Raw genomic sequence first — 26,020 nt, forward strand, 5'->3', positions numbered from 1 at the left:
CACTGATTGTAAGTACACTTGTATAATTCGTTCAACAAATCGCAGACAATGCTATAGCAAAGCAACAATTCAGTCAACATAATAACATTTTCATTGTTAGGGATATTCAGCATCGCTGTGACTTGGTAAAAAAAAATCTATATCAGGGTTCATGTTATTATGGAGACATTATTTTTACGGGTAAATACGCTGTAAACTTCGTTAATCAAGTAGCCACATACTAGTAATTATGCCACAATACAGTGGAAAATCAAATCTAAGTTGTCTGTACTTGAAGAATCAAGACGCGTAGAGATTTCTGTTAAAAGATGGATAAAAAGAAGGTTCTATAAATCTGAAGTTTTGCATGACACATTGATATCAGTCACAACCCCATTGCAAAACCATGCAAATTAGACAAGGTGATCATGTCATTTCTGTTCTATTGATTTGCGCTTAAATGTACATCGTTAAAAACTCTCATCACTAATTTCACACTTAATAAGCTTTTCTACTTACCAAATCGTCAATGCTTAAATGGTCACAACTCTAGAACCATTTCATGAGAGGGATATGGTTTTGAATTTGTGGAAAAGAATTCAGTGCAGGAGAGTTAGGAAGTCTCTTTATCAGGTGATAAAATCCTCATCTCATCTGATTTCCTCGTGTTACTGTGACTAATGTCACTGTTTTGGGAAAACATGTTAGGAACGTACATTTCATAACTTTCCAATTTATCGGTTGATGTACACCATAATCTTAACGACGGATAAGATTTTCACTTTGATACAATCAACTCAAACATGTTTTTTTTTCTTGAAACTGTACTTCGCTTGTGCATTGGTTGAGGATGACACTTACTTTCAACATTTTGACGACGACACTTGGCATTTAAAGGAATATTCACAACATCCTAGCAAAAATATTGTAATGGCTTGCCCGATGTAAACAAATTGTTGATTACATTTCTGCTTATAATGGCCCACTCACGTCATTTGTCAGTGGTCATATAAGTTAGGCACTAAAAAACTTCACAATTCAACATTTATATTTATGTACATGTGTAATTTCATTACATGAAATGCTATTCTGACACCTTCAGTTATTCATAACAGTCATAGGCCTAAGCCAAAATATCAATATTAACATTTTGACCTACACTGATTCTCAATAATCAAGTGCAATGTAGGGGGCCTCCACAGAATATGTCAAATGAAGAAGTTACAGTAAGCATATATCATACTTTCCATAAGAAGACGTAATTACTGGCACTTTGTAAAGTTCATCATTTAACATACTGTAGTTCATGAATGTTCATGTCGATACGCTATATCACAATGGAATAGTACAAGAGGAACCTATGTTAAGACATGTGTTTGAATATGCAAATTTAACACCACATATATATATATATTGTTACAGTACATACAGTACATCATACATGTACATAATTACTAGTGTGTACATTTGTGACAATATATATACATATATATATATATATTCAGCAAGAATGCGCTATTTCAGACATTTTGTAAACGATTACATATTTTTCGCCATTATATGAAGACGACAGCATTACATCAAATGTCGCAAATTACGTCATATAAATGTTTTCTTAGGCAAAGCTTTTGATATTACGCAAATATTGCTTATCACAGATTTCTATCATTTCTATTTCTTTGTACTGAAATTGTAATCTAAACACCTATAAAGCCCCATTTCCTGCTATACTCCCCAATTTTCCGGTATACAGCGTGATATCATGTAAAATGCGATATGCTACAGAGGAATGTCATTGTTATTTTGTACATGCAAACAGTGAAAAAATACTATGTATAGTAGATACATTTAGCCGCAAAACACCAGTTATTATTGCGCTTCACAATTGAAGGTATAGTGCTGGAATGTACAGCTGTAAAACATACAAACAAACAAACAAACAAAAAACATTCGGTGCTTAAGTTGGCATTCATATGACATGATATAGAGTAAAATCGAACAAAGGGAATAGTCAAAGCTTCATTTAGTAGAGAAGAGAATGTCATGGATCCCCCCCCCCCAAAAAAAGAAGAAGAATATGATACCAGACACAGTCATGTCATGCACATTACACGAGAAAATGATGTCATACAAGCCCGCTATCACCCTGCACACAAATCGCATTAGTTTCACACCTAAGTTCTTGTTTGACATGGATTCATATACGAAGGGAATATCACGGATATCAAATAGTTTTCCAATAGTTACCATATGCAATTGACAATGATTGTTCTTTAAAGCGGAGGGGTATTATATTTGAAAAATTGAGAAAAAGCACTATTGCAAAACAATTATACGTGCACAACACTGGGAAGCTTTCGACATCTTCTCCTCGCCTAATATGGATTTGTTCTTTTTACCCATACCATGTACAACTTCACGATTCCACAACTCTCTAAATTTGACCTATCTAAATGAAACTTTGACTATTCTATTTCAGGTTAGTCTTTGTATCAAAGAGATTTTCCGTCTTCATATTACGTTGTCTTTGTATAAAGCAGTAAAATCAGATTAGTAAATTTCTCAAAACTTAGGGAAAATTGGGCAAATAAAAAGTTATGAATATTATTGTAAGGTTTATAGAGTAGGACAAATTGGCATTTAAGTGTATTGTAGAGATTGAGGAGCTCCATTTGTATGTTTTTTTTTTTCATAAACGATTTTGAATATTTGGGCCCCAACCAAACTCATTTACTCGAGAGGAAAAGAAAAATAGTCTTCAAACACACAAAATACACGTCTGACGAAATATTTTCTTGAGAGAAAAATGAAAACCGGTTGTTTTTAGGTCATTGGAGGAAAGTGAATGGAGAGATACTCAACACCTAACTTACACAGTTACTAATTTAATTGTCTTACTTTTTACAATTTTTTTATATAACTTTATGCGTCTGATTTTCTCAACGAAATTTAGATGATCAACCTCTCTGATTTTTTCCTCATACAAAGCAACACAAAATCAGGATGGAGTTCCCTTTTTATACTTTAAGAGAGCGTTGAATTTCCCTTTGACTCCTTGTCGCTCAGTCAATCCACCGTGCTATATATCATATAGTCATTCTCTCTTGCAGAACTATTGGTCTGTATGCCGTTGGCCATCCCATAGCCATGTGGCGTACCCGAATCGGCTGGGCCTTCAAAGCCCGGATTGATAAAGTTGTTGGTATAGTGAGGATTTGGCGACGCCGAAGAACCACACCCAATGCCGCCAGTCATGTTCGGTTGTTGCGAAGAGCCACTCGGAAAGCTCGTGTCGTATAAAACCGGTACTTCTGGTCCCCTCCTTCTCCTCGAACTAGCAAAAGAAACAGAAGAAGCAACTTAGCATTTTTGAGAGAGAGAGGTTCTGTTGTAGCTGCCAAGTCGAGTTTTGCAAAGCTAACATTTCATTTCATTTATTGTTTCTGCATGGTACACTTGTAATCAAAGAAATCATTGTTACAGAGAACAGATATTATGATAATAGGAGGTTTCATGAACTTCGACAATAGTTTTATGAGGACTTTCAACACCCTTCAATCATTGTTTTAAAGAGACACACATCTTGATAACAGAATCTGGGATAAGATGGTCGAATAGGGAATTTCTGATGTGATTGTAGTGAAATTTTGCCCTCTCTCAACCAGATTTGCGCAGGTTCATATTCCCTCGATGGAAAAAAAAAGTGAGAAGACAATGCAGATATTTTAGATTTGACGTATTCTTTATCCCTTTTCTACATAATTTGCTCTATAACCAACGCCTTATAAGCTCACAGCCCTTCCTAGCTTCACACTTTTTCTGAATTTTTTTTTCTCGAATTATTGTTGAAATTAGACTTCAGAATGTGGATTCTGCTGGCTACTATATGAAAGTATGAATCAGGGAGGCGAATAGAGTTGCACTATTTTGCTCTAGAGTGTTTGTTATAAGAAAAAAAAAAAGAATAGAACTTCGATTCACACCAGACATGGTTATATTTGTTTAAAATTCATGCTAACTCCACGTGGAATATCCAGTGCAAATATCAAAAGACTGGACCAATATAGTATGCCCTCGAGATTGATAGGGTCCAACAAACCAAACAAAATGCAAAAATGACGTACCCTTTGTTTCTTAAGATTATCACGACAGCTAAGACTACCATGATCATCACTAGAACACCGGCAAGGATGAGGGTCCATACTGGTATTCCTGTTCCACCAATCTGTTCGAACTGTGAAAATTTGAAAAGGAATCAATCAGTATAGGCTCATGTCATTACTTCGTATACACGAGAAATCAAAGTGTATGTAATAAGTAGAAAGTCTCTTTACAATCATCACCCATTTTTTTTTATAGCATTTGCATCATAGACCATAAGAAAGTCATAACAAAAAAAAGTTTTTGTAATAACTTCATTACAAACCAATAAAAACCATTTCACTGAATATACCATTATTTCTGCTCAAAATGTGAGTTATATTTATGCACATACTGAAGCTCTTACCAAGAGGTTGTTAATCCCAGAACCGCCACCAGATTCTGCGGTACTACTGACCGCACCAGGAGGGTCTGTTCTTGTGGTTGGTTGAGAGGATGAAAGGTAATGGATGACGAAAATTTCAAAAGGATGGACGATAACATTTTGGACGTGTACGTCGAGATTCGATAGACCACGTGCTATGTCTGCGCTGCTGGTAAAGACGTTGTCAACGTAAGCATAGAAGCCGATGTCTGTGTATTCTTGTCTGTACGATGAAAGCAAATTTGTAACAATAATGGCGGTAAGCAGTGGGATACATTTCAAGAAAAAAAAATCATAGGTCATAAGAATTGTGTACCCCAATGAAGCTTTGGTAAAGGGACTGCATTTCACGTCTATGAGATTCTAACTCCTTCTCATATCCACACTTCAGACAATTTTGTACTTTTCTGTACCTACAAGGAAAAACCATATAGAATGTAAAAATTTTTTGTTTCTCTGTTCTAACAGGGACACTGAAACGGATAATTGGCTAAATCGTGATATCGGTCCCCTCTTGTTCTGCCTGTGCATCTTCACTATGTGCAAAGTCTATGGAGGTTGAAAGCAGTCACCGGCTATGACGAAATGAGTGGCGGTGAATGGAGTGGTGGACTATTTCACGATAATGCTGGATAATTAAAGGGGCATTCCAGGCGATTTTCATAATTTTATATCATGTAGTACATAAATCGACAACTCCATGTATACATTTGTGGAGTTTATTGTGGTCCTTGAGCAGAGAAACAATAATTTGAAAAACCTAAAAACAAATTTCACTGAACAATGACGATGACACAGGAGGCTCACATATTTCAGAAATGTATAAGCAGTGTAATCCCATTACAATACCCCTTGCTTTCAAGTTCACCTGTGTATATTCTATGCATGCCTTCTCCTTTTGTTCTGCTTCCGTGAGCCCCAACTCATGCATTCTTATGGTGACGCTGCCACGTCGTCATCCTTGTTCATTGCAATTTGTTAGAAATTTTGAAAACATTCTTATTCCTCATCTCTATAAATTCTGAAACTCTGTACTCAGTATAACCAATTCGTAGTTGTTAAAATGTAAAAATCTGAAAATCATCCAGAGGTCTCCTTAATGGGCCCATCTCACTGGAGGAGACGTCGCCAAGAAAACTGCGACGGATTAGTTTCAGCAACTCGTGCGACAAAGAAACAAAACAAAAACAAAATTCAACATAAGCTTTCAACATAAGGCGACTCAAAGGGACGTCAGAGTCGTCTCCGTGACGTCATCTTATCGCGGACAAAATAATAATAATTAGAGAGCTTTAAATCTGTCATGCAAACGCTAAGACGCTACTATTAAGCTTACAAACTCGAAATCATTCATACATTAATTTTGTACTCATATTTGCTCTCATGATTCCAGACGAACACTTACCCTGTAGAGGCTTCATGAAACGAAATGTTATAAAGGACGGCTTCCACTGTGGCGCCACTTACACCCAGTGCTATGGCAACCAGGTTATCAAGGCGACTGCTCAGACCGTCTACATTACGAAGGTGGTCCTCAAAGAGAATTGAGTAGATTATTCCTGTCAAATCTGGGTAATGTAACAAAGGAAGAAAAAAAAATGACAAGGGCAATAAATTTACCTCTGCAATATTCAAGCTTGTTCGTGGTAGTTGAAGCATGGTCGTGGTAGTTGAAGCATGGGGATCTATTGGAATGTTTCCTTATCTTAGGCAAGACCTCGAGAAAAAAAAATGTATGAGAAAGTGAGATTTCGATTTTTTCCAAAGAAAGCAGATGGTTGTTATGGATGTTATTCAGTCAGGGATTTCGAGGTGATTTCTTTCTTTTTTCTTGTCAAGTTTTAGTTATTTTAACAAGTATTTTCATTGTGATTTAAAGTGAAGAACTATATATCCATGATTACGCTTTGGCTTATTAGTTATACAGTGTAAACGTATTTTCTATAACAATACAGCACTGAAAAGTACCCGATGAACGGGTTGTGCAATGCTATTAGAAAACTGTATTTCCTTCTATTGTACACAGTGTATCTCTTGCAAGAGAAGAGTGATCTATATACAGGTATTCCTATAAGGAGCAACGTATTAATCATACCAGTTTGAGTGCAATTACTGATAAAGCATCGAAGTACTGGACACAGGTCTCTGTAGGTAGTAATTTGAAGTGATAAGCAGTTCATCCTGCCGTGGAGTTCACATGCAATTTATTGATGGGTACGAAACGACTGTCTCAAAGAAAAAATTGAAAACGGGTCATACCAGTTTCACATCTCTGGCCAATGAAACCAGAAACACAACTGCAGCGATGGACAATCTCAGATGTGGCTAGAGATTGTTGGAGGCAGGAACCGTTGTTGAGACACGGGGAGCTCTGGCAGACATCGACGACGGTTTCGCATAGATCACCTGTGAAATCTGGCGGACAGTCACAGCTGACCAGCAAGACAAAATGACAGAAAATATCCATCGATGACAGTGCAGGGTAATAAGGTAATCTTCTTCAAACATGAGAGCATGGTTTAATCTAAGTTAAAAGAAGGCAGATCGTTCGCTGTATCGATTCTAATTTATTCTCACAGTTAATGGCCTCTTCTGGCATGTTATAGTTTATTACATCCTCTTTCAACGAAACACATCAGTTACATTATTTGGTATTATCTTCATAATCAGTTCATAATACCTATATCTGAAACTTACTAGCACTTGAATAAAACTGTATTCCTACTTATTCACTGATCTTTTATGATCTTTTGATTTGCTGATAATGTATGAGGCATATTATTTTGTATCATGGTATTTTCATCTGTCAATGAACTAGTATGAACTCAATTGAAAAAAAAAACACCTGGAAACACCGTATGACATTACCTGAAAACAGTTCCGTGAATCTCACAAATTCCACCATTGTAACAGGTTTGAGTGAGGCATGGACCGGTGTACACAGGGGGTGTAGTCGGCACCACCAAGCAAGCGTAACTTCCGACCGTGTTGGAGCACAGCCTCCCAGGAGGACAGACATTGTCGAACTCTTCACACTCATCAATGTCCTCATCGCAGAGTGAACCAGTAAAGCCACTGGTACAGGAGCAGGTATAACTTTGGAAACCATCGACACATGTAGCGTTGTTGGCACATTGGTGGTATAGACAGTCATTGTAATTCTCCTGGCAATTCACTCCTTGGAATCCAGAAACACAGGAACATAAGTATCGATTTGGGAGGTTAAGACAATATCCTCCATTTTTGCAGGGTGCACTTAGGCACTCATTAATGTCCATCTCGCAGTTGTTGCCGGAGAATCCGTTGGGACACCAACATGTGTACCCAAACTCTACGTCAGCGCAGATTCCACCGTGATGACAAGGATTACTTATACACTTCGAAGTGAAGGTTTGACAATTGACTCCTTCGTATCCATCTGTACACTCACAGAAATAAGCACTGACGTGATCGTGGCATGTTGCCCCGTTAAGACATGGCGAGCTCAAACACTCATCGATGTTTGTTTCGCAGTAGGACCCTGTGTACCCAACGCCACAAAGACATACGTATGCATCGATGCCATCAACACACACAGCCGAATTTTGACAGTTGTGGCTACCACAGTTATCGGTATTTGTCTCGCAGTGTGTCCCTTCAAAACCATTTCTGCAGCTACACTCGTAACTGTTCACAAGGTCGACGCAGAGCCCTCCGTTCCTGCATGGAAAGCTAAGGCATTCATTGATATCTGTCTCACAGCGCACTCCCATGATACCCTCTGGACATCCACATGAATATGACTCCAGACCGTTGATGCAAGTTCCGTTGTTTTCACATGGGGCGCTTCGGCAGTTGTCAGTCACGTTTTTGCAGTTTGGACCTTCAAATCCAAGAACGCAACTGCATGAATAGCCATTTATAGCATCTGTACACGTTCCGCCGTTTCGGCAAGGATTGCTCATGCATTCGTTCACATTTTCTTCACATAGGTAGCCCTCAAAACCAGGTGGGCAATCGCATGTGTATGAAGCGATGCCATCTACACAAAATCCCCCATTAAGGCAAACATGATTGTTGCATTCATTAATATTCTCCTCGCAGAGGAACCCAGAATAACCAGGAACACAGTTACACTGGAAATTATTTACCAAATTAATGCATGTTCCTTGGTTCAGACATGGATCAGACCTGCACGTGTTGATATCAATCTCGCAGTGACTACTCCCATAGCCATCAGGACACTGACAGACGTAGCTACTCACAGCGTCATGACACGTGGCATCGTTTGCACATGGGTTGCTTACACATTCATCTGTATCAACATCACAGGTGGAACCCTCGTAACCAGGCGCACAGAGGCATCTTATGGTGTCACCTAGAGACTCGCACGTGGCGCCATTTGCACAGGGGTTAGAGTCACAAAGATGAATCTCACAATTCTGGCCAAAATATCCATCGAGGCACTGGCAGTTGTAGTGGTTGAGTAGAGATGAACTTGTCAAGCACACGCCATCATTCTGACAAGGCATTGACAGGCACTCGTCAATATCAGACTCGCATCTCGTACCTGCAACGGTCAGATGTAGGACGTAAAGTAAGTAACATATCAAAATGACATAAAGATGAGAAATCAAACTGGCATGAAGCATGACAAGAGTGATAACAGGCAAGTTATGAATCAATGTGAAATAAGTAACAATAACAGTAATATCGAATCATGTTGGCGACGATTAAAGAGGGACTGATTGTGAAAACATAAGTGAAATTTACTAACCTGTACTTCCAAGTGGACAATCGCAGCTGAATTCGTTCAACAGATCGACACAATTTCCGTTATGTAGACATGGTTGCGATGCACACTCGTCAATCTGCACCTCACAATGTACACCGGTAAACCCAAGCTGGCACAGACAGACGTACAAGTCCAGCATTTGTGACTGAAAGCAGGTTCCTCCATTAACACAGGGGTAACTCTCACACTCGTCAACATTAGTCTCACATCGCGGTCCTGTGTGTTGAACGTGAGGAAATACGGTTTCTCAGAATAGACATTTGATACATGTCATGATTAAGTATGAATTAGATCTAATATAAACGCACTCGATCAATGTGTGCTTATGCAAATCTTATCTTGCTTATTCTTTGACGAATAGATTGTACAGTTCATCATGTCGAAACATATACCTCTGATAAATTTAGACAAGTCAGAAGGATATGGAATGTTTCAGAACGTTTAATCAAAATTAAGTCTCAAATAGTTACCTGAAGTGCCTGGTGGGCAATCGCATAGAAAACCGTCGATGAGGTCTATGCATATGCCACCATAGTCGCACGGATCGGACAAACATTCGTCAACGTTGACACTGCAGTGCTGTCCGTCGAAGCCCGGCTTGCACAGACAGTCATAGAAGTCTAACTGATTGGGACTAGTCTGACAGGTCCCGCCATTCATGCAGGGGAAACTCAAACACTCATCCACATCGATCTCACATTGAGCACCTATAGATGTGTAATAGATATGTATATATATGATTTATATAATTACATCATATTGTATGCATGTGCACAGTCATAATGGTACATCATCAGCACAAACAGACCAATAAACATTTGTTAAAGGGAAAAGAGGGACTCGTCGAAGAATATTTTTCATGAACACTGTAGTCACTGGTGTTGCGGTTTCAAGAATTGTGGATACATTTGAAACAGACATTGCAGTACATGTCACAAGCAAACATTCTCCCCTCTTTGTGGTGCGATGTCCGATGATGTGACAGTTTAGCAGGGTTTTTACGGCGACCTCGGTAATACTGATCGTATTGTGAAAGCACACTGAAGGCTCAAATGTTCGTACAAAATATATATAGGTCGCAAGTCCGGAAGAAAGCTTAAGGGGCTCGCAGCCCCGCAGCTGCCTTTCAGGTTTGTGGCCCGCAATGCAGGTTTACAAAATTTAACTTACACGATCTAAACTTCCATTCCAGTAGAACATTTCGTGGGGTCACAATTTCTACACGAACTGCGCATGTTTTGACTAGTCTCAAAATTTTGGAAATTGAACAGTCCTCAAACAAGAGGGAATGCATGTTATAAAAACATATCGCTCATGGGCACCGTCATCAGGAACATTACGGTGGGATCCCGGCATCGCCCCCCCCCCCCCACATTAAAAGATATTTCGCGGCATATGTCAGTATCTAGTGATCTATGGACCTTTACCTGTAGTTCCTTGTGGACATGAACAAACAAAGCTATTTAAATTGTCAGAGCAGGAACCTCCATGTAGGCACGGATTGGAGTCACATTCGTTCTTCTCTGTTTCACAGTTGTTGCCCTCGTATCCAGCTGGACACGTGCAGGTATAAGCGTTCAAGACATGCGCAGATGTTGCACACAAGCCTCCGTTTTGGCATGGCAAACTCGAACACTCGTCTACATCGATTTCGCAGTTCTGACCTTCATGTGAGAAAATGAGGAAAAAGTGATCACCAATTTGGATGAAAGGCATTTCACTGTATTTTCATAAGAACGGAGATACCTCCTATCACATTTTCTGAGCTGAACGAAGTCATTGGTAATGACAACAAATTATGCGCAATGAACTTCGTATTATGTGTCACGAAAATTGCCAACTATAGAAATGAAAGCTAACCGATTGAAATGTTGCGAAACCTCGGTATTTTAGAATTAAACCTGTCAATTTGATATTGTAATTTATTATCACTTTTGTTTCTGATCTGATGGCTCAAATTGTAAGTGATACATCAAATGCGACAAGTCCGTAATAGCCCTTTTTGATAAACGCAGTCTATTGTACATGATCTATTACATGTTACGCATTACAAGTCCGCAGCACACGAGCACAGTATTGTGCAGGTAACTTGATATCCTAACTTCCCTACCTTTGCATATTCATTATGCATATCATTTCGCTTTCTTTGACATTGATATTTTCTCATACCTGCTGTTCCCGGCGGACAATCACAGTGAACGCCGTGATATCCAGACACACAGGAACAAATGTATCCATTGATGAAGTCATGGCAAATGCCGGAATTCCTGCAGGGATTGCTGGAACACTCGTTGATTTGCTGGTGACAGAACTGTCCGTTGAATCCAGGCCCACACAGGCACACATAAGTGTTGATTCCATCTATGCACGTGGCACCATTCTGGCAAACGTTATTGGCACAGTCATCAACATTTACCTGGCACTGGTAACCCTCGAAACCGGACTGACAAGAACATGCATAGGCGCCTGTGAGGTCTGTGCATGTTCCGTTATTTCTGCACGGAGAGCTTGCGCACTCGTCGATATCTAGATCACAGTTCATCCCCACAAATCCATTGAGACATCTGCATTCATAGTTTGCCAGCCCGTTGACGCACTGCGCCAAGTTTTGGCAAGGTGAACTGGCACAGTTATCAATAATATCAGTACAGAGAACGCCCTCGTATCCAGTCGTGCAAATACATGTGAAGTGATTATTACCATCAATACAGGTTGCTCCATTACTGCATGCGTCTGAACTGCATTCATCTACGTTTATTTGGCAGTTGGGGCCAGTGAACCCCATCGGACAAATGCAAGTACATGAACCAATACCGTCCACGGTCGTGCCACCATTTAAACATATATGATCATGGCAGTCATCTATGTTGAACTGACAGAGATCACCTGTGAAACCTTGTAGACAATTACAGCTAAAATCACCAGGAAGATTCACACAATGTGCTCCACTCTGGCACTGACCGAACCGACACATGTTGTTGTCGACTTCGCAGTGAATGCCTCCATAGTTTTCTGAGCACTGACATAAGTAACCGTTAACAATGTCTCGGCATGTTGCAGCATTGAGGCACGGGTTACTTCCACATTCATCTATCTCGGCCTCACAGAAGATTCCCTCGTAACCAGGAGAGCAAACACAGTGCCTAACGCCCCCTACAGACTCGCATGTAGCACCATTAAAACAAGGGTTGACATCGCAGACATGACTGCCACAGTTCACTCCGATAAAATCTGCCGGACAGTCGCACGTGTAAATATTCAGAGCGTAAGGTGTTGAACAGGTCCCACCGTTCATGCACGGGGATGAGATGCATTCGTCGATGTCAGTTTCACATTCGGAACCTGAAGGTATAAGATAGGATAAAGAGCAAGTTTATCACATTCACATTTACATCAGTAACGATGAAAGTCGAGATGACAGGACATTTTTCAGCTACCCTTGACTACATAAATTATTACTAGACGAGTTACACCAGACTAAAGTCGGTCAGATACAATGTAATATATACATATTATCTGTATATAAATGCGAAAAAAATATACGCTCACCTGTGCTGCCTGCAGGACAGTTACAGAAGTAGCGGTCAACCAAATTTACGCAAAGTCCTCCTCGCTGGCACGGACTTGAAGCGCACTCATCTATGTCCGCCTCGCACTGTGTTCCCGTGTATCCCTCTGGACACACACAGCTAAAGACGTTCAGCTGCCCTGGGAGCGTCCAGCATGTTCCACCGTTTTGGCATGGGCTACTCGAACATTCGTCCACATCGATTGCGCAGTTGTAGCCTGACAAAATTTGACACGAACCACCTTTAGATTGTACAGGCTATGGCTTTGAGAATGGAAGCATTACCTTTAAAATGAAAAAAATTGGTTATAAATCAGCAAGCTCACGAGTTGCTCTAGAGGGTCTCCCCATATCCCAACTTGTCCATCCGAATGTTTTGTCTCCATTGCTTTCTCATTGAATACAGAAGCTTTAAAGTTATTGTGTACAAACATTCCTGTCCCAACAGACAATAAAAGTTGCATCCTCTTGTATCAATATTCGTTCTCACGTTTCAAATATTCCTTCGTATTAAAAAAAAACAAAAACAGTGCAAGCATGAAATAGTTGTTCAGGAAATGTATCTAAACTGCTTCAATATAATGGTCCATCTGCAATAAAGTTCAATCCAACCCCTTCCCATCTGCCCAGCCTTGTGTTTCCTACCCTGGGTGCCTTGTAAGCAATGGCACTGGAATCCGTTGATGAGATCGCTGCAGACACCACCATTCAGACACGGGTTGGAGTTACACTCATCCACGTCAATTTCACAGTTTGACCCCATGAAACCATACTGACAGGTGCAGAAGTAGTAATCCAGCACGAAAGGGTCAGTGCTGCACGTGCCGCCATACCCGCAGGGGAAACTTTGACATTCATTGATGTCCATCTCGCAGAGTACTCCTGACATGCATACAAAGAGAAGGCAGGTGGAAGGAAAGAGGGGATTGGAGTCCAATTTATTAGGATCTTAACGATCAAGTTCAAGCAGAATATTTAAACGATTCTTTTTGAAAACAAAAATGAGTCTCTCTTACGGCCATGACTTGTCATGTTGATTATTGCAAAAAGGCTCGATATGCCTACAAGGTCAAAATATCAGTATTATCTTATTGAGCCATCATCCCTCACACCTTTACATCAGTGGATACAGGCACAGCATACTCATGATAGTAGACTTTTAGAATTGATGAAATTGTCAATTTATCTGGAAGGCTTTGACTATAGGCTCACCAGCTGAGCCAGCAGGGCAAATACACTCAAACCCGTTGACGAGGTTACGGCAAGTTCCTCCGCGTAGGCATGGAACCGAAGAACACTCGTCCTCGTCCAACTCACAGTTGACGCCCGTGTAACCACCTAGGCACTCGCAGTGGTAATGATTCAACATCTCCTGCGACGTGGAGCACGTGCCGCCATGCTGGCACGGTTGGCTTGCGCATTCATCGGCATCAATTTCACATCGGGGCCCTGTTTGTGTGAAAAAAATACAGATGCCAACTCCCTGACCACGTGTAATTAAAGCAATTGACACAAAGATCCCGCAAAGTTACATGCGAGCTTTTGTTTCTGCACTGGGCATCTTGGTCATGGTGGTTTTGTAACGATGCCAGTGAAAGAAACATTACTCTATTCATTTGTGTAGTACATTCATCAAGATGACTTATTGACCCGAATCCATTTATTATCAAAACTTTGCATGCGTAGATGATGACAGCGAAAACGGGTTGGTAAAGATCTCTTCGATACTAATGAATAAAATAGGGAGACAGTAAAATGCTATCTAACATTTCTAAGAATTTATAATCAGTGCCATAGATAAATCAGAACACATACACTTAAACAATAGGAATATAGATACTAGTAGTTATATTGCAACTTAATTAGATATAGATATATACATACGCGTATTCACAAAATACACGACCACAAGTATTGCGCACAATATATCACGCGGTGAAATTATAAACCGGTAAACCCTCGAAGAAGTGAAGTCCCCGAACCTTGTGAACCAGGCGGACAAAAGCAGAAGTAGGCGCTGATGCCATCAACGCAAGTGCCACCTCGCTGACAAGGGTCTGAGGCACACTCGTCGATCTCTTCCTCGCAATTTACTCCTTGATAGCCTGGATCACAGGAGCAGGTGTACTGGTCTAATACTCCACTGGATGTGGAACAGGTGCCATGTACACATGGGCTGCTCAAACACTCATCAATGTCAATCTGGCACATACTTCCTGTAAGACGAAGAGAAAAACGAGGAGCATGACAGGAACAACGGCTCACAAAGTAAAAATTGATGGACATTAACTAATTGCGAACGTCTTGAGGCTCATAAGGCTGACCGAAAATGTGTTCCTTTGTCCTACAAATTATAGTTCGGTATAATATCACATCGCGAAATGGATAAACTACAAGAAAGGGTATTCACAGAATTACAATTATGTAATCGACGTGAAAATTTAAATAAGATAACGGTTGTCCTTTGAAACTATTAATAGGCCCTACCATAGTCAGCCATAACGTTGGCAATGAAATTAAATCTACATTACATTACATTAATCACAATGAATTTCATATTTTTTTTAAACAAACCATGGTAGGTGTCACTTTGTATTCGTAATCACTGCTGAGTCATTGAAAACGGGGTGAAACTCAAAACGTCTACTGTGATTTTTAGTTTGCCCTTCGGAGAAACAATGACGGAAGCGTGGGAAAGACAATGGTGCGTTTGCACCGCCTGTCCCTTCAACGTGTCTTCAGCACAAAATCTGGCATCAAGCTATCCGCAAAGCTTTTGCTGCTCTTATGCTTCTCACTGAAACTGCATGATCCAGTCAATTATCTCAATTACACCTGTCGCATCGAGTAAAGAAGGCCAAGTATCTTAGACCGGACCTTTACGTTTCATTTGTTTTCCACTGCTACAGCCAATGACAACATAGTTGCTACTCTTACATACTGTGTGTTGATAATATCAACACACAGTCGATGTAAGAATAACAACTATGATGTCACTGGCTGTATCTACATGATCATATTAATGTAGATATTTACCTCCTTATTTTGTAAATAAATGTATTCGATAATGTTTGTCGACAGAAATATTGTTCGGCACCAACGGGTCGGTGCACATGCAAAAGTTGAATTCGTTTTGAAATTGTCTCTATGTACCCGTTGTTCCTGGAAGACAGTTGCAGCGGTAGTCGTCGTGGAGATCGACGCAGATCCCGCCGTTCAAGCATGGAGCGGAATCACATTCATCAGTTGCCTGCCGGAGAGGAGATGGGTTAGTCACAATTCCAATTCCACCATCACTGCTTCCTTTACTCGCGTTTGATGTTTTTCTTACTTCCTCAGATAATGTTCAATACACTTTGGTACTTCACGTGCAGACTCTTGATACTTTGTAAAATCCCCTTGACATCAATGGACTCTTCCACTAACTTTCTTCTACTTCGTCTTCCTCTTCCTTTTCTCCTTCTCTTTCTTCTCACCAAGGCATAAACAAAGCTCTGTTTCTGTTCTATATCCCTCCTTCTCCTCCTCCATAGCAAGTAACCCATGTCCCTGTTTACCTTTCCTTATCATCCGCTACATCCAAAATTGTATGTTCTCTCCAGCTGTACCTCCCCTATAACCCACGGCACACCTCCCAGTCGATTTTTTTTCACATCTCGAAACTTTGTTTCTATTTTCTCCCCCTCTCATTGCCTTTCTTTCTCTTTCGCCATCTCTTTCACATCAACCGAATGTCTTCACATTTGTTCGTCCCCATCATCCTACAGATGCCAGTTGACCCCTAATCAACAAACTTGATTTACCCCTGTTTATTATCCTCTCTCCAAGCACAATATTACTATAACTATTGTTTGCAATAATCACCATGGCTGTAATCGACATTTCTTACCTGGTTGCAGTCGGGCCCTTCGTAGCCAGAGAGACATATCTTTGCCCCAGTGATGTCATCGCAGTCGTAGTGGCCCAAGTTGTCGTCCCGAGCCAAGCAGTAAACACTGCAACCGGCCGACGTGTCGTAGTAATGCTGTTCACAGTAAACCTTCACCGATACTCTGATGCTTTTTATCAGAAAAACAAAAACAAAAAAGCGAATTGATTCTAAGAGTAAATGGTACCTCACTCTATGCGTCTAGATTATCTCTTCTTCAATATGAATATGTATTACACCCTACTTGATCATTAAGTTCAAACTGGAGAAAAAGTTTATCATAGTTCAAGGTTTAAAGACCTGAAAATAAGCATAAAATGATAATTTACCTTTGTTTTAGCGTTACAACCAAGACGTAAGTGTATAAAGTGAAGAAAAGGTCCTACTCACGTGGCGTGTCCATTCCCATGGTTCAAATTTAGAGTCCTCGTCTCGGCCAGCGCGGCTGATCGGAATGGTTGGTACAAGCTTCCTTGGAAGTTGTAACCGATTTGGTCGATCAGATCATGGTCATTCAAATGATCCAAGTCAAGGACTTCAATATTTGCTCTAAATCCGCCCTACAGGTTGGTAACGTAGAGTGAGAGACGGACAAAAACAAAGATACAAACGAATTAAGATTATACATGGGTGATGAATTGATATCTAAAAATACATTAAATCATTTGAACATAATGTATTGAGAATTGTCCCTTTTCAAATTGTGACAAACATCATAATTAAACACCCAAAGAGTACATTAAGCAGCATGTGGATGGCGAAAAAAGCACGTCAGCTTGAAACACATCCAGTCTTGTGAAACAGAATCAAAGTAGCACGATTGTTCCTACAGTTAAAATATCAAATGTAGGGTTATGGCTTATGTGTTACAAAAAGTAGATGCATTGCTAAAGTAAGAACTGAAGGACAGTGGCGTATCTAGGGAAAACGGCGCCCGGGGCAAGCACGAAAATTGCGCCCCCAATTTCTGAAAAAGTGTTCAACTCCAACCCCATCCCGGTAGGGACTTTAAACAAAGTCCACATGATGCTTTTTCAAGCACTTAAAAGGGATCTTTCGAGGGTGATTTAAATGTCATGAATTTTGAGAGATTTTGGCGAGTGAGCGCAGCGAGCGAGCCGAAAATCTTTGTATTTCAGCTTACAAAACATGGAATTCTTCTCATTTTTTGCTTACCAATCTTACAATTCTAATCAAGATAAATACTGACGGCCTTAGAGATAACGATTTATACTGAAAAACTGAGGACTTTAAAAAATACTCTAAAATTAGTGCGCGCGAGTGAACTGAAATTTGTATATGTCCTCGTCATAATCACGTATTGTTCTTATCTTTTTTTATATATAGATTTTGGCGAGCGAGCGCAGTGAGCGAGCCGAAAATTTTTTTATTTCAGCTTACAAAACAAGGAATTCTTGTCATTTTTTGCTTATTATATCTCACAATTATAGTGACGACCTTATAGATAACGATTAATACCGACAAACTGAGGACTTCAAAAAATACTCTAAATTAGTACGAGCGAGTGAGCCGAAATTTGTATATTTCTGCGTCATAATTAAGTTTTTTTTCTTATTTTTTTATTTTTTTTTCGCCCCCTCCCCCGTATGTTCCAAACCGTTGGCGTCCTCTGTTGATCCAATCGGCGATCGCTTCAGAACGAATGAAATTGCAGTCGCTGCTCCGTGTATCATTTTTCCTGCTAAATATAAAATGACATGAGTGAACACAATAGACATTATCATTTTGTCCGCGTCATCGTCACGTTTTGTTCTAGTCTTCTTCTCTTTTTTATACAGCGAGCGAGCCGAAAATGTTTGTATTTCAGCTTACAAATCATGAAACTCTTGTCAGTTTTTGCTTATTAAATCTTACAATTCTAATCAAGATATAGTGACGGCCTTATAGATAACGATTTATACCAACAAACTGAGGACTTGAAAAAATACTCTAAATTAGTACGAGCGAGTGAGCCGAAATTTGTATATTTCCGCGTCATCATTACGTTTTGTTCTTATCTTGTTTGATTGTTTTTTCGCCTCCCCCCCCCCCCCCCGTGCTATGTTCGAAACCGTTGACGCCTTCTTTTGATCCAATTGGCGATCGCTTCAGAACGAAAGAAATTGCTGCCGCTGCTCCGTGAAACATTTTGCCTGCTAAATATAAAATGACATGTGTGAACACAATAGACACTGTCATTTTATCATCATCACGTTTTGTTCTTACCCGTTCTTTATTATATAAATTTTGGCGAGCGAGCGCAGCGAACGAGCCGAAAATTTTTGTATTTCAGCTCGCAGAACATGGTATTTTTGTGTGAACACAGTAAACATCGTCATTTTGTCCGCGTCATCATCATGTTTTGTTTTTATCTTGTTTGATTTGGTTTTCTGCCCCCCCCCCACCATTCTCCCTCCCCCCTTCCGGGCGAGTTTTTTTTCCCCTTCTTCGTCTTGTTTTCTTTTTTCTTCTTCTTCGTTTTTTTCTTTTTTTCTTCTTCTTCTTCGTATTTTTTTTTCGTTTTTTTGCGCCCCAAGGAGTGGCGCCCGGGGCACGTGCCCCACTTGCCCCCCCCCCCCCCCCCCCAGATACGCCACTGCTGAAGGATACAACTTGGAGGGAAAGGATTGCACCTTCATTTAGATTTTCACACTGCATTAGTAATGCAAATCTGTTGCCTCCACTTAGTTTTGTTTTCAGAACATTTGCCCATAGAACAATAGTTTGTTCTTGTTTTTGGTTTTGTTTTGTTAAGGTTATGCACAAGTTAATGGGGAAAAAGGCACAGTATCGCATATCCTTGTGTCACGCATTTCAACAGGTAATCACTAAATAGCCTTTTACACGAATGCAGTTTGAAATACATTCCGATTTTTGATTAACCTTAACACAGAAAATGTTATAACATTCGTAATAATTAGTGAACTAGAAAAGGAGATGGTTATCTCACCTGCCACGAGTTGATAGAGAGCTCAAGAGGGTTTTGAACCGTGTTCGCTAAAGTCTGAGGAAAGTTAAAGTCATCGTTGTCCTTATACAATCTGTCGGTCTCGTGCTTGCCGTAGGGACAAGAGCTCTGTGTGAACGAGCTGTGAGTACAACAATATGGATAGATTGCACGTGAAGTAAACTGATTGCAATCAATAAACTGAATCATCTCTTCTCTTCATCGTGGTAAAAATTTCTGGTGTTTGGATCCAAGACCAGCTAAAGTCCAGGACAATGAAACCTGAACATCTTTCCCATGCTAGGGGGTTATCTATAGGCCATTTGCATGTAAATACATCCCAATGTATGCCTGAAAAGTCATCGTTGTCACTCGATTAACTGCATAGATTAATAATAATAATAATAATAATGATAATGATAATAATAATAATAATAATAATAATGATAATGATAATGATAATAATAATGATAATAATAATAATAATGATAATAATGATAATAATAGCGGCCTCTTATAATGCGCTGAAGTCCATGAAGAATGATGCTCATGGCGCTCTTACATATCCAGCAAAAACAGTACATAATACGTTAGAAGATTAGGCCTTCATTTCTTTTCATTTCATCTACACAACGACGTATGTAATAGCAGAGGTATCTGCCTCTGCTCATCTTAGTCACAATTTTCCCTGCGGAAGAAAGATTTTCCCTGATAAATAAATCGGGAAGAATGTCCCCGAACTCTGCGTGTATAGAACCGTTAAAAATATGTTATATACGAGTGACACTGCAGGGGCGCCACTAAGATTTGGACCTGTGCTCTCCTATTCACGCGCCTTATAGAGCTTCAGGCCACCTAATCACACTTCTCTAATCGTGCTCAAAATTACTTGCCTTCTAACTTCGGAGAAACACAAGAGGAAGTAGTTGTCGCATGCGTTGCAGAAAAAGAAAAAGTCGTCGCAACAGCCACCGTCTAATTCTTCGTGATCTGGATTGGAATACGATTCGAGTTGAAAGGAAACCTTGACCAGAGCTGTCGCCTAGGAATTTAGAGATAGAAGAAGAAGAATGCCATAGATTACAATCAAGCAAAAACAGAACAGAATCCTAGTTCCTTAACAGAAGAAAAAGTTAACAAAACCATATTCAAAATTATGGTGTTAGATTGTCTGTTTGGCAACAAGACATATAAAGTTATGTCGTATTGGAAGGCAGAATGGAAACTCAGATACAATTTGTTACAGTGAAACGATTTTTTTTTTTTTAAGTGTACTTCCTTGCAAAATTTGTCATGGAGAAGAAATAGAAATTTTCCGCGCTCCAGTGTATCAAAATTTATAGTTACGTACAAGGAAACTTCCGCTTGGAAGAAATACATTGTTATCACCCTATGAACCTTTTATTCTGGGAAATTGGACAAATTCCATTACCGGTAATCATTTGGGATCTATTTCGCTTTTCAACAAAGAGTCAATGACAACTATAAAGCTCATTGCATATGACTATTTACATTACAAACACAGATTAATAGATGTGAATTGAGGTTCACATGATCGAGAAAATTTAGGAAACTTTGCTAAAGAGGGAGAGGACCCTGTAAAAAACAATGCTAAACATTTTGTGTGTTTTGAATAGTACAAAAAGTTGAAAAACGTAAATTCGTTAAAACTCGTTAAATGAAAGAAAGTCTATCAGTTCTCCTTTGTGTGGTCACTGTGTAAAGTTTTTTTTTTAATAGTAATGCATGCCTAATTAGTTAAATTTCAAATCTGTATCAACTAATCATTATGGTAGCATTATACTTTACAGACATTCAACACAATGTGAAATAGTTTTCAAGTAATATCTAACAATATGAGTTGTCTTATTTACCGAATTTGAACTGACATTCAGATTTAGTGAAGACAGAAAGGTTAGAGGATAAGACAAAAGACTGCTTGATGCAGTTTAAAGAGGTCCCTCAGTGAAGTAGTACTGTTAAGTACAAACCAGCCTTCAGCAAAATAATTGCTAATAAGGGTTTTCATTTTTCACTACTTTAGCCCAGCGAGAAGAGATATGATAATACGGAAACTGTCGACTTGAGTGACTGACTCAATCTTGGATATAAAGATAGGTGCGTAAGCCATACAAACATTCGTCTTATATACCGAAACCACCGAGACGCCTAAATAACGGATGTTATCAGGTGATCACTTGAAAAAAAAAAATGTGCTCACATCTTCAAGCATAATACATTGAAAATGTATAATGGTTGTCGACACATTTGCAGTGATCACATCATGATCTGGCCCACAACCGTTTTATCGATACAATTTTTATCTACACTAAAATGAGCTCAAACTATAGGTCCAAAATGTCATAATCGCAAAAAAAAAAAGTCAAAATTTGTTTTTCCAGCATCCTTGGGTAAAATGAGGATACGTAGTCTCGTGAACTGTCCTACAATCAAGACATGATTATCACACGCATCATCAGTGAAGTTGCAAGTCATATAGCAACGACAGTGTTGGCAATCCTCCTATTACCAGATTACGAAAAATTACAGATTAGGGAATTCCCCATGCTGTACCAGGGCGATCATGGCGACAAAGCAAAAATAATGGACGAAGGAAGACCATTTATATTGTACATCACATTCTAGTCGGCTTTGAATTTCGTGTCCCCATTAAAAATGATACTGCGTGTGATCCTATTTACTTTGAGCAGGAAGTCATCAGAATAAGTGAACAAAAGAGCACGTCATTTTCGTTCGAATATTATTATGTGGCTTCTTTCAATATCTCACTTAAAGCTATCATTCCCTCTCCATATCTCTCTCCCTTTAAACTGTATTCATATAGCTTGCTACAGAAATATATAGTAAATAGTCACTATACCAAACAAAGGATATAGCATTTATAGAAGCCCACTTGGCCCAGCTTCATTCACATGTTAGATTTAATGTCAGGAAAGGTTGAAGAAGCCGTTTAAAGTTTTCATTGCAGTTAGCAAAGTCAAATGCTCCAATTTCCAGACATCCTTTATGTCTGCAGTCTGTTTGAACTGTCCTGTGATTACGTCGTGAATATTTTTATCACAGGCATCATCAGCGATGTTGCGAGTCATAACGACAGGGTTGACGCTTCTCCTATTATGAAATAAGGGAATTCCCCCGTGCTCCACCAGGGCGACCATGATCGCCCATGGCGAAAGCAAGATATTGGACCAACACAAAAAGCAAGATAATGGACCAACGCAAAGCCGTTTACATTTTGTATTAAATTTCAGTCGGCCATAAATTTCACGTCAACCTCATGACACTGCGTTCAGATTCCCTTTGAACCAGAATTCACCAGAATAGGTGAATAAAAGATGAAAAGCATTGATGTGCATACCATTCTGTGCACTTCTTTCAACCATTTTATCTCCAAAGCTTGTCCCCTTTATTTCTGACTATCATTTAGGGCTTGTTATACCTGCTGCTGAAATAATTACGCCCCGAACCAAAGATAGCTCCTCATCAAAGTGAAGCTACATGTACATTGGGCAACTGTTGGGCCCAACATCCTCATGTTGCATGTCAGACTTAATGACAGGGAAGTATTGTAAAAGACTGAAAAGCAAATCACTTGACGTCATGAAACCACCATGGCTGCAAAAATAGGAATCGAAGTGTGACCGGGAAGTATTTTATATTCAATATATATTTTATTTTATATGTATCATATTTGTATAATTTGTATAATGAAGAGAATGATACTATATGGTATAACAGGTGGAAAGAGGCTGCTCAAATTCTCAGTCGCATCAAGCAGTCAATCATTTTGTTTAAAAGTGTGGGTCATTATGTGTGTGTGTGTGTGTGTGTGTGCGTGTGTGCGTGTGTGTGTGTGTGTGTGTGTGTGTGTGTGTGTGTGTTGGGATATAAAAATGGAACGTAACATCCTCTTAGGGTTGATTAATTATTAACACGTCGTCTGCATGGCTGTATAAAAAATAAAATAATGAAAGCGATGAAATTAAAACGGTTGTAATACATTCAATAGCAATCAATTCATCTTGGATCTGCTGAAGTGAAACGAAATGATCGTCAATAACGATTAAAAGGAGGAAGAACATAATGGATATCTGTAGGCAGGCATAGCTCCGCGAAAGAGATGAATACATCGGTGGTCATAGCAACAGAGGTAGAAATATTAGATGGCAGAAAAAAATAGCTCAGTCGGGTTACGTTAGAATAATAATAGGGAGGCAGAGGCATAGTTGCGCCAGCAGTATGGTCGTGCAGGAGCTATGATATCAGTTCAGTTCAGCTAAGTCCAGTATTATTTCTGCATTCCATTGCCAGTATACAGTGACACAAAAGCTCATAATAGTGTCGACATTATTGAGTACAAAATGAAAATACATTATTATGTAGCATGACACACACAAAGAAAACGGTGAAAGTTACGATATAAAGTAAAGATTTTTAATATATGTACATTAAAAGAGGGAACACTTACAGCCTAAAGATTACCCCCTCCCCCACCCAAAAAAAAAGAAAAAGAATAAAAATAACTGGAAGCTTTAGACCATCTTCATGTCTCAAGCATATAGCTTGACTATAGTTGATATGAAACAAAATACACTATCGTATTGTATATTATGAATCTTGCCATTCACTATTATGAGTGAACAGAGGTCGTACGGCATACTGCATGATGTGAATTGAGGTGAACGTTGTATACCAAGATAATGTTCCTCTCGTAAGCATAGGTGCCTAATATATTACGATTACGTTGGCATTATGATGTGGAAAACATATCTTTTATAATAATGATAATATAGGTTTTCCCGTTCATTTTCAAACTTTTTTCATTCAATTTCACAAATTTTTACTTCAATTTCGTCGCAGAATGTCGGGAATAGGCCAATCTTACTTTCAAATTCGTCTTTCGTCGTTCATTTTCAAATAAAGTCCATTCAATTTAGTCATTAGGCGTACATTTTCGTCAGTTACAGTTCAAATTCGTCAGTCTCACTCGCAGCACTCAAAACAGCAGGATCGATTTCGTCTTTTGTCAACCATTTTCATTAAATTTTCATTCATATTCGTCTCATATCTCTATCCGGTGTGATTTTCCAGTCATTCATGTATTTTTTTTCCTGTAACCGTTCACATTTTACATTTAGAGTTAACATACATACAAGTGCCCCCCCCCACACACACACAGAACCACAGATACACACACACACACAAGCAATCCGAGTACACACTGATACAAACAGACGTACTGTCTCGCAAACGAAAACACTGACAAACGATTTCTAGGCAAACATGATTTAAAGACAAAATCTAAGTGTAGAATTGTCGCCTGTTTAATGTCAAAGAATGGATAACATAATTATGTTTGCTGCTTTCCAGGGTACAAAATTTAAAGTTTGCTTCATGCATTATGATGCAAAAACCTGAACATTACGAGTTAAAGTTCAAAATGTGACACTGACATACTGTCCTGGGATATGACTTTCGACTGTCGTTTATCCATCAATCAATTTTGGTTGGCAGTCATGTTTTTCGTGTGTATTGTCTAAGAAAATGGTTAGGGAATAATGTGTAACAATACAATTTACGAGAGAAAGTAAAAATATGTCGACTTAAAGTTGGTTCACATTCAAAATAAAGAATCGACAACATCTGACTAATTTGAATGAAAAATTTATGAAATTGTGTGAACAAAGATCAATTTGATCTTCACATTCTGCGATCCGTCAGCGGGAGGGGCGAATTTGAATGACAATCGACGATTCTGAATGCTATGTCTTCGAAAATGTTTGACGAAAAACGAATTACAATGACAATTGACGAAAATGAAGTTAGGATCTACGTTCCACGTGCTTCTCGGGACGAAATTGAATAATCTTTGAAACTGAATGACAACAGTGCAAAAATGGATGGGAAAACCTATAATAATCATCATCATTATTGTAAAAAATCATATGACAGCTGTATATTAATGTTTGTTTAGAGCTGCGTGGGAATTACGGTTATGGGTATGCGCTATTCATCGTATCGGAAGAATGTTGGGATGTAAGGATTTTTATGGTCTCTCGTGAAAGTGTATACATATGTATATATATATATATATATATATATATATATATATATACTGTAAAACACTTATATAGCTCCGAAAACAAATTACTCAAGCAAATTGTGATGTATTGATACGAGATTATTGTATTGATTGTCAAATCCAAGCTCTATTTTGGAAAGCTTATAAGCTCGAACTTCATGTATCCTAGCTGCAGATGCTTGGCACTGAGAGATCG

General features: G+C 39.1%; 1 protein-coding gene across 1 annotated transcript in view; it reads right to left on the reverse strand.

The window, feature by feature from the left end:
- The window catches only part of LOC139725779 (uncharacterized), a 60,661-nt gene extending 37,761 nt beyond the window's left edge, over positions 1–22,900 (reverse strand). The window contains exons 1-20 of the mRNA XM_071636861.1: positions 22,784–22,900; positions 20,615–20,763; positions 19,725–19,863; positions 17,165–17,334; positions 16,736–16,904; positions 16,000–16,096; positions 14,829–15,062; positions 14,059–14,295; positions 13,492–13,728; positions 12,828–13,064; positions 11,448–12,620; positions 10,706–10,942; positions 9,749–9,985; positions 9,261–9,494; positions 7,373–9,053; positions 6,764–6,936; positions 5,910–6,072; positions 4,487–4,727; positions 4,104–4,213; positions 3,218–3,313 (exon numbers count right to left, since the gene is read on the reverse strand). Of these exons, the coding sequence (XP_071492962.1) occupies positions 3,218–3,313; positions 4,104–4,213; positions 4,487–4,727; positions 5,910–6,072; positions 6,764–6,936; positions 7,373–9,053; positions 9,261–9,494; positions 9,749–9,985; positions 10,706–10,942; positions 11,448–12,620; positions 12,828–13,064; positions 13,492–13,728; positions 14,059–14,295; positions 14,829–15,062; positions 16,000–16,096; positions 16,736–16,904; positions 17,165–17,334; positions 19,725–19,863; positions 20,615–20,763; positions 22,784–22,900 (6,131 nt within the window). The remainder of the gene's footprint in view (positions 1–3,217; positions 3,314–4,103; positions 4,214–4,486; positions 4,728–5,909; positions 6,073–6,763; positions 6,937–7,372; positions 9,054–9,260; positions 9,495–9,748; positions 9,986–10,705; positions 10,943–11,447; positions 12,621–12,827; positions 13,065–13,491; positions 13,729–14,058; positions 14,296–14,828; positions 15,063–15,999; positions 16,097–16,735; positions 16,905–17,164; positions 17,335–19,724; positions 19,864–20,614; positions 20,764–22,783) is intronic.
- Between the last annotated feature and the right edge of the window lie 3,120 nt (positions 22,901–26,020).

The sequence above is a fragment of the Diadema antillarum genome, unplaced genomic scaffold (assembly GCF_040938485.1).
Source record: "Diadema antillarum isolate AM-2024a unplaced genomic scaffold, OU_Dant_1.0 seq00000059_RagTag, whole genome shotgun sequence".
NCBI classification, from domain to species: Eukaryota; Metazoa; Echinodermata; class Echinoidea; order Diadematoida; family Diadematidae; genus Diadema; species Diadema antillarum.